The 14,978-nt window shown below is 54.6% G+C and overlaps 1 protein-coding gene across 2 annotated transcripts in view; it reads left to right on the plus strand.

Moving 5' to 3' along the window:
- RBM19 (RNA binding motif protein 19) overlaps window positions 1–14,978 on the plus strand; it is a 127,465-nt gene that overhangs the window by 90,318 nt on the left and 22,169 nt on the right. For both annotated transcript variants that reach the window (XM_019734080.3, XM_074321072.2), the window contains exon 23: window positions 4,032–4,152. In XM_019734080.3, coding sequence (XP_019589639.3) covers window positions 4,032–4,152 — 121 coding nt within the window. The remainder of the gene's footprint in view (window positions 1–4,031; window positions 4,153–14,978) is intronic.

The following is a 14,978-nucleotide window of genomic DNA, read 5'->3' on the forward strand; positions in this document are numbered from 1 at the left end:
CAATGTTCACCGTCGAGCCGGGGAGACCAGCACACAAGCAGGTGTTATGGGTGGGTGTGCAGGGCACAGGGCGGGTACCTGGCTGCAGCCTGGGTGAGGAGAGCAGGACCTGCCCTGGGCCGCCAGCAAGTCAGCCATGATGAAGGGAGCCTTTCCGAGGCTAGGGTGGAAATTGGAAGACCTATTGGAGACAGAAAGTACGTGTAGAGGCTGAAAGGAAAAGTAAGAAGGAAGTTGACCTGCCTCCAAACCTTGGCCATTGCCTCCGCTTTCCCGCTAATGAAATGGGAGAATAATGTCTGTCCTCATGAGGAGGTTGAGATCGTGGGCTTAGAGTTCAGGAACCCAGGAAATCCATAATCCACACGAAGAAGGCTCTTGGACTGCAGGGGATGACACAGGCAGCAGCACAGGATTAGGAGAGACGCAAAGGGCCAGGAATACCTGACTTTCCACTCTCTCTGTCGAGACACCCAGCACTGCACTGGGTGCAGGCCTGTGCTGTCCCTCTGCTGTGCCCAGAACCTTCCGTGCACCACACTCTTCCCCTGAACCAGCCCGAAGTCCCCTGAGACCTGGGGCGCTGTCCCTCACACACTCCCCTGCCTCCTCTCGGATGCCTCAAATGTAACACACTCTCATTAGACTCTTTTAATGAAAGGCAATTACTCTGGATTACCCAAGGCCAATTTTAGCCCCGAATCACCGTCCTCGCTGCCTGCGACAGTTTGAGGCCACCGCATCCCCACCACCGAGGCAGTGGGCGCTTGGGAACGCAACCTGGTTTCATATTCACCTGAGGGGACGAGAACTAGGAAGGCTAATTCTGCTCTTTCGGGAGAAACACATATTGTGCTCAAACGTCAAATAACCTTCCCTTGTTCCTGCTCTTCGGGGCGATGATGAGAAGCCGAGGGCACAGTAACAGCAGCCAGCATTTAGTGAGACTTGGGATGTACCGGGCAGCGTAGCAAGTGTCAGTTAATCGAATCCCGCCGTCCATTCTTTGCCTGTGGTGCCTCTGTTTTACGCATGAGGAAATTGAGGCTCAGAGAGGTTGAGCAGCTTGCCCCAGATCACACATCTTGTAAGTGGTGGGGCAGGAATTTGAACCAAAGTAGCTCAGGTCCAGGGCCCCCAATCCTAACTGCTGTGCCACCTCTCCTCTTGGAGTGAAAAGCCCTTACAAAGAGGAGACGAGAATTTGCAAGAGGTGATATTAGAGGGAGGCCAAGAGGGAATTCTCAGCGTCTCCTAGAATGAATGGAAACCTCTGCAGGCTTTGTGTGACACAGGAAACACAGGGCTGATGGCTAGAGTCAGAGAGGCTGCGTTTGGGGCATCTCGCTGGGCGCACCTCCCGGGCTGTGTTATTTCATTCTTCTGAGTTCGGGCTTAGCTGCCACCAGATGCAGCATCTTGGCTGCCCCCATCCAACTGTGTCCCCAGGACTGCAGCTCCTCAGGGACCCTGGCACCAGGATGGAATACTCACCACGCCAGATTCCCGACAAATTTCCCTCCGCCATCTTAAAGCCCCAGCTCCCCTCTCTCAGGCTGTTTCTCTGCCTCGCCAGCTGAGAACGCGTGTGTTTTAAAGCTGTGAATGGCCCATTTCGGCTCAGAGTCCAGATGCACTTTTATATCCGCGTGGAAAAAAATGCAGAGGCTCTGCTGGCAGTCAGAAAGAGTTTTTTAAATTAAAGTTAAAAAAAAAAAAGGGGGGGGGAGAAAAGTTTCCTGCACCTGGCCCTTCTCGGGGAAAGCACAGAGGAGAACAAAGCATTTCTTTAATCTGGCCACATGTCTGGTTTTAAAAAGATGAGTATCTCACCCACCTCCCACCCGGTTATTAAATAGCTACAATGTGTCACCATCAGGGCTTGTTGTGTGTAAGTCCCACGATTAGCCCCATTTTACAGATGAGGAAAGCAAGGCTCAGTGTGGGGCAGTTGGCTTACCCAAGTCACTATGTTATTTTCCTAAGCTGCTGTAACAAAGTACCACAGGCCAGGTGGCTTAAAACAAGAGAAATATATCATCTCGCAGTTCTGGAGGCCACAAATCAAAGTGAAGGTGTCAGCAGTGTTGGTTCTTCCTGAGGGAGAGTCTGTTCCATGCCCTTCTTCCAGCTTCTGGTGACAGCCGGTGCTCCGTGGCTTGTGCAGGAATCACTCCAGTCTCTGCCTCCGTCGTTCCCATGGCGTCCCCCCTGTGTCTCTGTGTCTTTACATGGCCCTCTCTTAGAAGGACACCAGTCTGGATTGGGAGCCCACCCTGCTCCCATGTGTCCGCGTCTGAATGTAACTTTCTGCAAAGACCCTATTTCCAAATAAGCTCACATCCTGAGGTACCAGGGGTAAGGACTGCCATATATCTTCTTTTGGGGAACGCAGCCCAACCCCTGACATTCACAGTGCAGTTGAGGCCCCGAGCTGGGTTGGTTCCAGTCCAGAACCCTCCTAGTTATATGCTGCCTGCTGCGGCTGGCTGCCACTGCCACCAAAGGGCTCCCGTCCAGTGGCCCTCTCCACCAAGCACTCCCTGGCTGGTCTAGGGAGCCACTGGCGCCAGTTTCCCTATACCTTGCCCCCACTTTAGTAGACCCTCTTTGGCTACCTAGAAGCATCAGAGAAGCAAGAGGGACAGGGCAAACCCCACAGCGCTCCTTCTGTACCAGCGGTGCTGTCTGCAACCCAGAAGCAGAGGAAGAGAGTCCCTTTAGCTGCAGTTGCTCTGTGGTGCCAACGAGTGCCCAACCCAGTGCTTACCTGAGGTCCCTCTGCAGAGAGAGAAGCTGCAGATGTGACGAGTCTGCGGTAACAACACAACAATGAGAACTAGCATTTATTGAGCACCGATGGTGTGCACCCACCCTATTCCAGGTACTTCCCATGTTAACTCGTTTTCATCTTCCCTGGAGCCCTTAGACTGGAATACCATTAACATTCCCATTTTATGGGTGAGGAATCCGAGGCTGGGGAGATGCATTTAACTTGCCCAAGGTCTTGAAGCCAGGACGTGCAGGGCACAAGCAGGGTGGCTCCAGAGTCAAGGCTCTTGGCCACGAAGCCCTGTGGCCCCTGTGGCCCACGGGAGTGTTGCCAGAAGCACCCCTGCCTGTTGCCATTCAGCTTGAGACTTAGCAGTGTTTAAGGGGGAACTCACCAGCAGTGTATGATTCCACTTCTATGAAATGCCCAGAATAGGTAAATCCACAGAGACAGGAAGGAGATTAGTGCCCACTGGGGGTTAGGGGGGCAATGGGAGTGACTGCTAATGGAAATGATAGTTTCTTTTGGGAGTGATGATGATGAAAATGTTCTAAAATTCATTGTGGTGATGTTTGTGCAACTCTGAAATGTAGTGAAGACCATGGAATGGTACATTCGAATGGGTGACTTGAATGGCATGCGAATTACATATCTCAATAAAGCTGTTAGAAACCAAAAACCAAAAAGGGGGATGTGGGCGGAGTGTGGCGGTCGGGAAGACCAAAAAAGGATCGGGAAAGCAGAGCAAGGGGTGGGACCCAGGCATGGCTAGGGGCCCGCCGCCAGGAGGAGGCTCAGCCTAGGGCGGCAGAGAGCGCTGGGGCACAGAATCGCCAGGGCCGGCGAAGGACAGAGCCACCAGGTGAAAATGAGGGGCCCGCATGGTTGTCACCGAGAGGCCAGACAGGCCTCGGCTTTCTCACATGGTGCTGCCCCTGACAGCGGGTGGGAGGCGAGCCAGCTAATGAGGTCACCCTCCCCAGACAGGATGTAACATGGGAAAGAATATGCCGCCTGGCACAGGCCCAGAGGGCGCATGTAGACCGACTGCACCATCGCTGGCAGCTCCGTCCCTGGGAATGTAACCCACTAATTAGATAGATGTGCCCAACAGCTCGCACACCCTCACCGGAGAGCAGGTGTCACGAGGGCCAGAAGCTGGCCTTTGAGTCTGCGATTCCGGCAGGCAAGAGGGCAGAATGGAGTGTCTGAGGTTAGGTCTCAGCTAATGTTGTATTTCTTGTCCCTGCTCCCCCAGAGAGCCTTCAACGCCCTGTGTCACAGCACCCACTTGTACGGCCGGAGGCTGGTCCTGGAGTGGGCCGACTCTGAGGTGACCCTACAGGCCCTGCGGCGGAAGACGGCCGAGCACTTCCACGGTAAGGCTGGTGGGGATGCCGAGAGAACTGCCCTAGACTGGACGCGCCCGGGCGCCAGGGAGCCCTAGCCTTCCTAGTCGTGCCCTTTCGGCTTCTGGTCGGGTCTGGTCATCGGGAGGCCTGGCAGGAAACAGGGGAGACGAGGAGAGTGGGTCAGGGTGTTTATCCTCCCCGCCTCCCTCCCTGCCGGGTTGCTGCAGGCTGGCTGACACTGCCCCCACACGGCTCCGTCCGGGGGTCCTCGCCCCCCAGCGCTCTGGCCGGCTTCTGCTGGCTGGCCTAGGGAGTTACCGGCACCAGTTTCCTTATACCCTGCCCTCCCTTTACTAGACCTTCCTTGGCTGCCTGATTTAAGGACCATCCACTTCCTGCCAGGACCTAACTCCACCTCTTACACATCTTGGTGGTGTCACGTGTCCTCGCTGATTATTCAGTCCATCCCCAGAGAGTACTTAGTGAGCACCCACTCTGCCCTGGGGCTCAGGGTGACCCAGCGGGGCCCTGGGTCCTGGTGGACGAGGCCGGCACATTGTTTGAGCCAAGGTCCAGAAAGGCTTCCCTGCAGAGGTGGCACTGGTGCCCATGAAAGGGCTACCTGAGCAGAGGGACCCCAAGGTTGGTGCAAGGGTGGCACATGGAGAAGGGGCAAGGGGCCAATGAAGTCAGAGAGGGCTGTGGCTGGCTGTGAAGGGCCTGATGTCCCACCTGCGGTGTCATCCTCCGTGCTCCGCTGCCTTCCTCTCCCTAGTAAGTCCCATGGGACAACTAGCGGCTCCACTGCGCTGAGGTGCTTTCCCAGAAAGGCCATGTTCCTCCAAGCGCCTGCCACTGCTCCCCTCATCTGTCCCTGTCCCCATCCGGCAGCTGGAGGCCAGTGGTGTCACCTGGGGTCAGTCTGCAAAGCCTGCCCTTCCCCCATTCGTCTGTATAGAGATGGAAGCTGGGATGTGATGGTTTCCTGTCCCAGCCAGTGACACTCAGCCTCCCAGATCAGACAGCAACTGAGGGGCAAGTTGTGGGGGAGGTTACCCTTACAGAGCTGTTAGTTTTCCAGTCGGGTCTCAGTGGTCTTGCTTGAGGCAGCAAGCAGGCCTTCTAAGCAGTTTCTCAGTGACACAAGACTGCAGCCGGTGTGCCTAGAATACCAGAGACAGGCTGAGAGGCCTTTGGCTGTAGTTCAGCCTGCCAAACCCTTCAGAATACCCCTCCTGCCCACCCGGTGGCCTTTCCGGCCTAATCCCCCACACGACACCACCCACAGAGTTCATTATTGGTGTAGAGTGCATTACTCCCCATTATTAGAGTTCATTATTCCCCATTCGCCAGGCAGGACTCTGTGTCTTTGCATATGCTGTTCCCTCTACTGAGAATGCCTTGCCTTCAATATTTTTCTTTTTTTTTTTTACATGGCAAGTGCCTGTCCAACCTTTAATACCCAGCTCAAATGACGCCTCCTCCAGGAAGCCTTCCCTTTCCCCACCCCCTCCTCAGGTATCAGTCATTGCTCCGTCCTCTGCTTCGCCACCTAAACTTCCTTGCCGTGTCATCATTTGTTTCTCTGTGGTTCCTATCGTGGCTGGATTCGTGCCTCCCCCAGAGTAGGGACTGCTTTGTGCTGATCAGTTCATCTCTGGGTCCCCAGGCCTGGTGCGGGTTGGGCTGTCATCAGGCCAGGGCTGGGGAACGTCTGAGCAGAAATGAATGAGAAACCAGACAAATCAGTACTAAATACACAGTCGCTGGCTCACAGCTCAGTAAGTCCCCAAATCCTGCCGTGCAGAAAGGGGACCTGTCATTATTGACAGCTATTGACAGGCCCAAATGCACCCGTCGGCAAATGTTTGTGTAAGGGACTCTCCCGGTCCCCTCCCCACCCACCCGCCCCCCGGGCCAGCAGGCTCAGCGCTTCCCCTGGCATCGGAGAAAAGTCCCCTTCAATAAATTGAGTTCCACAGACAGCATTATTGCCTCACCCCGGCCGGAAGCTTCTCTGTGGGATTGACGGTCTCCACAGCTACAGATCAGCTGCAGGCTGGGGCCCAGACGGGGCAGAGGCAATAATAATAGTAACAAAGACAACAATTTATTCGTATGCGTCTTCCCATGAATTTCCCACCAGCCTGTGTGATGGGCACGATTAGCCCCCTTTTATGGATGAGAGGACTGAGACCGACCAAGCATTGAAGTGACTCGTGACAACTGCTGTTTATGAGGGACTTACTCTGTGCCAGGGGCCCCCCTCATTGTGTGACACGCACTGTCATTTGTTCTCACGGCCACCCTAGCGGCTGTAGGTACTGCTGTCTCCATTTTATAGACAGAGAAACTGAGTCTCAGCATTGTGCCCAAGGTCACTCAGCTAGAAAGTGGCAGAGCTGAGATTTGCACTCCAGACCAACTCTACAGCCCCACACACACTGCATTACACCAGCAAATGCCATTTTCAAAGAGTCTTGGCCTGCATTAGATCGGGGGTGTGTATCTACTGCATGGCTCTCTTCATCTGACTCATCTAGACCCTGAATCTAGAATCTACCGGGTTCCTTCCAAAAGTGGAGGGAATGAATAATAAATCATAATGGCAAACGTCGTACAGCCCTTGAGAGTTGACACAGCATGTCCTCGTAGGAGCCCTGTGGTGTGTTACATTGTCCCCATTCACAGATGAGAAAACTGAGGTGCAGAGGTGGGGTAAGCGCCTGAGGCCAGGGCTGAGTGTCCGAGCCGTGTGCTTGGACTCCCCGTGAGTTGCTCTGGAGGGAGCTTTGCCCTCCCAGGTCCTAGAAGAGGCCACCAGCTCTGAGCTAACCAAGCGTGCAGAAGGTGAGCACCGTGAGACCTTCATGGGGTCCTAGCGGGGAACGGAATTCACCCCGCTGGTTGACAGGAAGAGGCTGTAACGCAGGAGCTGCTTACAGAAGTGGGGGCGGCGTCCAGAGGTCGGCAGCAGTGAGGAGCTGGTACCACTCCCCACCAGACATGGGGAGAAAGTGATGTCCCTGGGTCGGTCTGGTGAGAGCAGGAGCCTAGGGGACAGCCACCCCGTCCCCTAGTGTGGAGGATCATAGCCACTGCCAGAGAACTACACCAAGGCAGGGAGGGAGCCGGGGAAGAAATGCCTGCAGCGTCCGCTCCTCCACCCTCTGCATCTATAAGCCAGCATCCCCCCTCCCAGTGATGCCTTCCAGGGGGACAGAGCAGGGCAGAGGAGAATATCCAGCCTATAGGGTGCGCCACAAACATCAGAGCATATGGCTGGGGTGGGGCCGGGCTATCTGGGGGGCAGGAGCAGCAGTGCCTGTTGGCGAGGATGCAAGATGCACTCATGACGTGCCCGTCTGGTGGGTCCCAGCAAGCCCGGCCGAGTGTCAGCCTCCAAGCTCGGCTCACCTCCTGGGGCATGAAATGAAGAGGCGGCAAAAGGGGGCCTGAGCGTTTGGGGGCCAAAGAGCCTGCAATTCATTACCAGTCGTGTTTTTACAGCACTCTTTTCCAAGAAATACATGACAGTCCTTGGGAAACCAAAGAACGCTGTATCCAGAAAACAGCAAATTTGGGGACACGGATGTTGAACCCAGAATCCACGCATCTTGTCTTCATGTGTCCTCATCCAGGGCTGGCCTCAGAGGGCTTGTGAACACCCAGAAATGCTGTTCTCCTGTGTGCGTGCGTGTGTGTGTGAGAGAGAGAGTGTATGTGTTTACCTCTCTGATAAGAGGATCTATTGTTGTCATCAGATTTTCTATGAGGCCCTGGTCCCCAAAAAGTTAGCTTCAGGAGAAAGAGCGCTGACTTTGAAATCAGCAAGACCTGGATTCTGTTGCCTCCCGGCTGCGTGTCCCAGGACACGTCGTGGTGCCCGCTGGGGTTCCATTTCCCATTTACACATGCGTATAACAAAGGCGCCAGCGCATGGAATTGTGGAGAACATGATCAAGGGAATAGCAAAAGCGCATGAGATGCTGGTGTTTTTGGTTGTTTTTTTTTTAATCCACACAACATACCTAGGAGGTAGATACCATGAATCTTCCCATTTTACAGATGAAGGTACTGAGCTGAAGTAACTTACCCAGGGTCACACTGGTAGGCAGTGCTGGAAGCAGTCTGGCTACAGTGCCCCACACTCAGTGACTATTCCACCCATCCTTTTCCTAGCTAAACATGACATTGGGGGGAGCAGTGGGGTTCAGGTGCTCAGGAAATGTCAGCCCCTCTCACCCACCCACCCCATTGTTTGTTTGATCACTTCGTGCGACAGGAAGTGTCCATGGCAGGGCTGCTGGTCTCCTGTCCTTCTGGCCAGGCCCTTTTCCCCCTGCTCTGCCCCTTCCCTGTGGTGAAAAATACCCAGCTCATTTGTGTTGAAACCCGCATTGTTCAGAGCTTCCAGGGCCCTGGCAGACTCAGAGGGCAGGCGGGCTCCATGCCCAGTTCCCTCCTCCGGCCCTGAGCTCTGCCAGAAAGGCACTCAGGTCTCAGGTGGAGGCCGGGAGCCCCATTTGCCCGGCCTGAGCACCAAGGCCACGACAAAGCGCTCCCTGTGGAATGGGGGCCTCGGAATGAAAGGCAGGCATCTTAACCATTCACAGGGCCCTGCAGGAAGCTTGCTGGTGACACCCGTGGCCTCTGATCTGCCCTAGGGGACAGTGGGAGGTGACCGGGGTAGATAGAATAGAGCTTAGGCCCCAGCCAAAGCCCTCATTGTGGCCTGTGTAATCAGCGTAGTTACCCAGAGTTCACCCCGACCCCTGGGACTCAGCTTCTTCAGCAGGCCAGCCCCTACCCTGGGGGAGACTGGAGACAACATGCTGGTGGGCCAGGGCTGCCCAGCCCCCGTGTCCAGCTTCCTCTCCTCCTGCACATCCCTGGCGAGACTAGGGCGAGCCTGGGTCAAGGTGGACAGCTCAATGTGCAGTCCAGGCTGCTAACACTATTAGTGTTGGTTCTGTAACAACCTTCATCTATCAGGCCTCACTCTGTGACGGCTACTGCGTGTGGGCTTTCACAGGTATTAATCCTGCAGAACCCCAGGAGGTAAACACTGAGGCCCAGAGAGGGCAAATAACTTGCCCAAGGGCACCCAGCTACTAGTGGCCAAGGCAGGAGTCAGAGCTGGGCCTTTAGCATCCTGCTGGATCAGGTCATTGTTATCAGCAGATGTGCACCGATGCCCCTTACATTTTACCTCCATGAATCAGGCAGGTCACTCGGCCTCAGCTTTGGCATCTGTACAATGGGACCACGGTATGTAGCTCATCAGGGGAGTTGTGGCCCTAAAGGAGGTGATGCTGCTGAAGCGTCTGTTGCACAGTGAGAATGCGACAGGTGCTGTTCATCCTCTCATACAGGGCACTCGGTCTTCCTCTGGGTGCCTAAGAATATGCCCCGTTTTCTGTGCTTTCTGGTCAAGCCAGGCTAAGGGAGGCTGCTCTCTGGACAGAGGAATGAGACATAAAGAGAGCCATGGTTTTGCTAAGCCTGAACGGTAACGTGTGTGTGTGAGTGTGTGTGTGTGTGTGTGTGTGTGTGTGTGTGTGTGTGTGTGTGTGAAAGAAAGAGAGAAGAGAGAGAATGAATATGAATATGCCTAACGCGTGGGCAGTGCTCAGGATGGCGTGTTTGCATCTGACTCTAGTTGTCACCTAGAGTGCATAGCCCTGTGTCTGGCACATGGTGGCCCTCACGGTGGGACAAGGAGGAGCATTCTTAGTGTCCTGCCTTCTGACGCAGCTGTGGGAACTAACCGTGCTGGGCGCTCAGTCTACTGCTTGCTGCTTATCTGGAGTCCTTTACTGGCAAACAGAAGAAGCTGCTTTTAAACCTCCCAGCAGCCCCCCAGGTGGAAGCCTTCATTTTATCCATTGTCCCTGGATAACGGCAGGGACATGCCGTTATCGGTGCACATCTGCTGATACATTTTTCCCTTACAAGTTGATGCTTACGAAATACCCATGAAATTAAATAACCGAGAGCAGGTCTTTGAAAGTCATTTGAAAAGTTGCCCTGACTAGGCAGAGACCTTGACACCAGACAGGTGCTTTTGGAAAGGGACTAGAATAGCAAGGCAGCCGTTGGGCACAGAACCACCCTCCCCTCTCCCCAGCCTGCCCCAACCCCACCCCCCTTCATGGCGCCCGCTTTCTCAGCTCGGCCTCCCCTGGCAGGTGAAGTGCAGTTCTTCTTCCGAGCCTTGCATGTGGGAGGGTGAAAGGAGAAAGCAAGGAGGGAAGAAAGAGGAAAGTCGGCCACTGGCTGTGTCCTTTTCTTCCCGAGCCTGTTACAAACCAGCAGGGTCGCGGCATCGAGCTTTCAGGGCCTGGCAGGCCGCGGTGCCTGCGAGCGCGCCGAGAGAGTATAATGGCACGGAAGCAATCCGCCCGCAGAACCCTCTGTTTTCGAGTGCGCACAGCTAGGGAGGCCCAGGCAAACAGGCTTTTATTTGGCCGGGGGCACGGCTCTGCTTCCAGGCGTTGTCTTATTCCAGCTGGGAGAGCTGATGGGCTGTGGTTAGCGCCTGCACCTTTCACCTCCAGAGCTGGGAGCGCAAACATGACCGGCATGGCAAGTGGCTGGCAGTGGCGCCGTCCCCCACCCGCCTGCCGAGCCGGGCCGGGCCGGGCCGGGGTGGGGGATCTCTCTGCAGGCACAGATGGGTGCCTGGCCCATTGTTGGTCGCTGGCCTCTAGCACATAGCTGCCCTCCTGGCCGGGCAGGGACGGAGCCTGACTGCTGGAGTCCTGGTCCCATTAGCCCGGCCCCAAAGTTCTCTGTGCCTTTAGGGTCCAACCAGTGTCAGAGAGTCGGCTAGTCCCCAGCACCCCTTTTCCTCTCAATTCCCCCATCACAGCCCTCACCTCATCTTCCTGCTACTCTGTGTTCACAGGTGCAATTGTCTGGTAGCGCTTGTCCCCACAGGCTTTCCCCACCAGGGGATAAGGCCCTGGCCCTGCGTCTAGCACGAAGTGGGTGCTCACCACCTATTTGTGGGGTGAATCGCCAAAGGTAACAAAAAGGCGCCTACTTATCAGGACGGCCCTCTCTAATTGGGGCTCGGTGTACTGGGCATGGTGGAAGTGTCAGTTCCTCTTCACTGTCCCCCACAGGCGAGGAACCAGGGCTCGGAAAGGCTGCAGTGTGCTCAGACCCCACGGTCAGTTAGGCGTGCAGCCAGCACAGGAGCCCTGTCGGGCAGCAGCCTCACCTTGAGCCTGGGAACACCACCAGCCTGAAAAGAGGCAGTCGTGTGACTTCTTATTAAAGATCAGGTCAGGTGAAAGAGAAAGAAAGAGAGGGAGAAAGCTTTGTCGGGGACCTGCCATGTGCAGGGGGCGATGCCAAATGGTGTCCTATACTCAGTCTCATTCCCTGGAGAGACGTGCTGTTTCCATTTTTCTGAGGTGCACACTGAGACCCAGAGAGGTCTTGTGATTTGCATGAGGGTGCACAGCTCTGCATGCTACAGAACAGATAACCTATTTTACCACTCCCTAGATCCCCAGTAGTTCCTGCATCCCATACGGTCCCCCTTTTTTAGATCTGGGCTCCCAATCCACGTGGGGCTATGGTTGCAAAGTAGAGCCAGCCAAATGCAGCCCGCAGCCTGTTTGTGTACGGAAAAGTTTTTTTCGCACGTGGCCATGTCCATGTACCCATGTAGTGTCTGGCTGTGTGCTCACACTGCACTGCAAGGGCTGAGCTGAGTAGCTGTGACAGAGTCCCTGTGGGCCATAAAGCCTAAAATAGTTACTGTCTCACCCTTTACAGAAAAAGTTTATAGCCCTTAGGCCTTGTGAAGTGGCTGTTTTATCCAAAAGCTGCAGGTGGCTGGCTCCTCCACCATGACCTCCGTTTTCCCAGGGAACATACAATTCTAGATGCCTCATAGCCGCACCCTTACCCCCCACCCACACCCCACCACCCTCCGCTGGAGTCCTCCGCTTAAGAACCCCAGTTTTCCCTGGGAAGGAGTCCCCGTTGCTTGGCTTTCTCCCTCCATTTTCATTCATTCACTCACCCAGTTCTTCACTATCACCTAATTATCAAGCCTCATTCAGCACTGAGAACAAAGCAGTGAACATGGAGCTGATACTTGAGTGGGGGAGACAGATGATAAAAAAAGAACAACTAAATAGCAATCAAGTTCTGATGACAGCAGGCCCTGTGAAGGAAGTTAGGAAGGAGAACATACTATACTCCTCAGGGGTGGGGAAGGGGAGAAGAGATTTCAAATACGGTGGTTGGAAAAAAGTCTTTCTGAGGAGTCAGTATTTTCGTGTGAAGCAAAGGAGCCAGCCAGCCAAAGATCTGGGTGGAAAACATTCCAGGTAGGCAGGGGTTACCGCAGGTGCAAAGGCCCTGGGGCAGAAGCATGTTCCCAGCAGGCCATTGTGATAAAGTACAAGTCTAGGGTGGGAAAGGCTGGAGAGGTGTGTCAGGGAACTGGATTTTTATTTAAGATACAGTGAAAAGTCCCTTGAAGATGTAAAGAGGGGAGTGCCATGCCTTATTTACACTGACAGACTCATTTACACTGCTGTGTAGGGCATGCAATGTAGTAGGGGGCAAGAATGGAGCTGGGGTTCCCACTGTAGTCACCCCAGGGAGCGAGGGTGGTGGCCCGGGTGGTGACAGAGACCAGGGCGTAGGAAGAAGCAGGTGGAATGAGCATTGTGGTAACATTTGAGTCGGCTACACTTGCATCTGGAAGGCAAGAGGGAAACGGAGGCCTGTGCAGAGACCTTTGCCCCTCAGAGGATGGTGGTGCCAGGAAGCTGGGAAGAGCGTGTGGGAACGGTGCGGGGGGCAGATCTGGGCACACTGGGTTTGAGACCCCCATCAGTACTTCCCGTGAGATGTCAAGCACATAGATCTATGAGTTTGGAGCTCAGGGGCGAAGTCTGGGCTGAGATATAAATTTGGAAGTCATCAGCATACAGATGATATTTAAAGCCTGCAACAGTTCACCACCACCCCCACCCCCCATAACTTCATCATTCATAGGATGGCACATTTTCACAAGATCGGGGACCAGGAGAGCCCATTATCCCCACGCCAGCCCTGGCAAATATGCCTCCTTGATCCTGGCATGAAAACATCATCATGGGGCTTTAAAAATCACAGCCAGGAAAAGTTCAAGCAAGTATGTGAAGCCACAGAATTTATTATTCAAAATACCCCTTGGCCTTGGATCTTTCCAGCTCCCTGGAGGCAGATGGGTCCCGTAAGCTCCCCTTGCCTCATTTTTATTCCTCCATTTGGTGCCTCTCCTGCCCTCCTTATGGCTCTGCTGTGGCTGAGAAGAAAAATCAAGAAGCAGAGACTGTTTTGGTCAAGGCAGCTCCTAGGTGGCAGCTGCTAGCAAGGGTGCAAATGGCTGGCTATGGGGAAGGAGCTGAATGTTTCTCCCTGCAGAGGTGCTGGGGAGGCTGGAGCAGGTGTCTTCTGGGTCACCCCTCCTTCCGCCCCCCACGCCCCGAGCCTCTTTGAGTGGTGTTTTGGAAATATTTCCAAGCGCTTCAGCAATATCCTGCACACTCTCTTCTCTTTCCCCCGGGAGCGGCTGTCCGTGCGGGAAGGTACTTGCTCCCAATCCAGCTAAATTGTTATTGACTTGTGTTCTCTGCGTTCCGCAAACATTTCACTCAGCCATCGCCAGCAAGGCCAGGATTCCCTGCTAGGGCTAACGGGGAAACCAGCTGTGCGGGCCATTTCTCCTGCTCTTCCTCATCCATCACGGAATTAAACTGACAGAAGGAGAATTTCAGAGTGACTTGGGAGGGAACGGGGCTGGGCCCGCATTGGACGAGGTTCTGGGGCCTGGGGACCAGAATGCTGGAAATAGGGGCTAGAGGAGGGCGGACTCCCCTCCAGGGTTGCAGCTGGAGGCATGGGGCGGCCGGTTTTGTTTGTGAACTGTAGGCTGGCCCAGGCTGGAGAAACTCAAGGAAAAAACCGGCGAGAAGGTTGTTATTACTGTTTTTTCATGATCACAAGTGAAACCAGTGAGGTTTTGTAGACAGGAGAGAGAATAAATCAGAGGCCGCGCTGGTGAGCCATCGGCTGAGATCTGCCACAGATCTTTATTTTGACTACAAAACATGAAAAAAAAAATGCTTTTTTTAAAAAAAAACAAAACACAATCACCACTCTTTGGCTGTCAGAAAATTTGGCCTGAATTTGCAGATTCTGGCCTCTGGTGAAGAATCAGGTCTGACCACCCTGGTCCTGCATTCCCATGGGACAGTCGGGCTGAGTTGCATGGGTTTTTCCTTGGCCACAGTCTGCACCGCTCCCTACCTTCGCCCACCCAGACTCTCTGACGCCATCCCGTTCCTTCCTGGCTCCCAGGCGTTTACACTTACAGATCCCAGTGCTACACGACATCCCACCCTGGACCTGTCAGGCGATGCTCCCATTTCCCCCCCTTCAGTCTCTACCTGCAACCCAGGGCCTGTACCAAGAGAAAGGGACAGGGAGCTAATGTCAACCAAGCCCCTAGAAGGTGAACGCTCCCTCCAGGCCCGAGGCACAGAGTGAGGGATGCCTTCCACTCTTTCCTGGTTCCTTTTTCTCTTTTGCTCTGCAATGAGTCACCTTCATCTGCACACCTTCCTCTCCGCCTGCACAGGCTTCTCCAGCATCTGTAACTAATACAAACACAGGCAGGACCAAGCCCCAAAGCCCCCGGGCTTAGCCCAGCCCCACGGCTCTACCTCGGGCTAAATCCATGCTAATCCAGGCTGACTGCCTTCACCAACCCCTGTGCACCGGGAGCCGCCAGTCCAGCTGCCGGAAACCACGGCACACCCACGACTCCCGTGATACCC

Source organism: Rhinolophus sinicus, chromosome 9 (assembly GCF_057876585.1).
Source record: "Rhinolophus sinicus isolate RSI-liver-muscle chromosome 9, RSI-T2T, whole genome shotgun sequence".
Classification (NCBI taxonomy): Eukaryota; Metazoa; Chordata; class Mammalia; order Chiroptera; family Rhinolophidae; genus Rhinolophus; species Rhinolophus sinicus.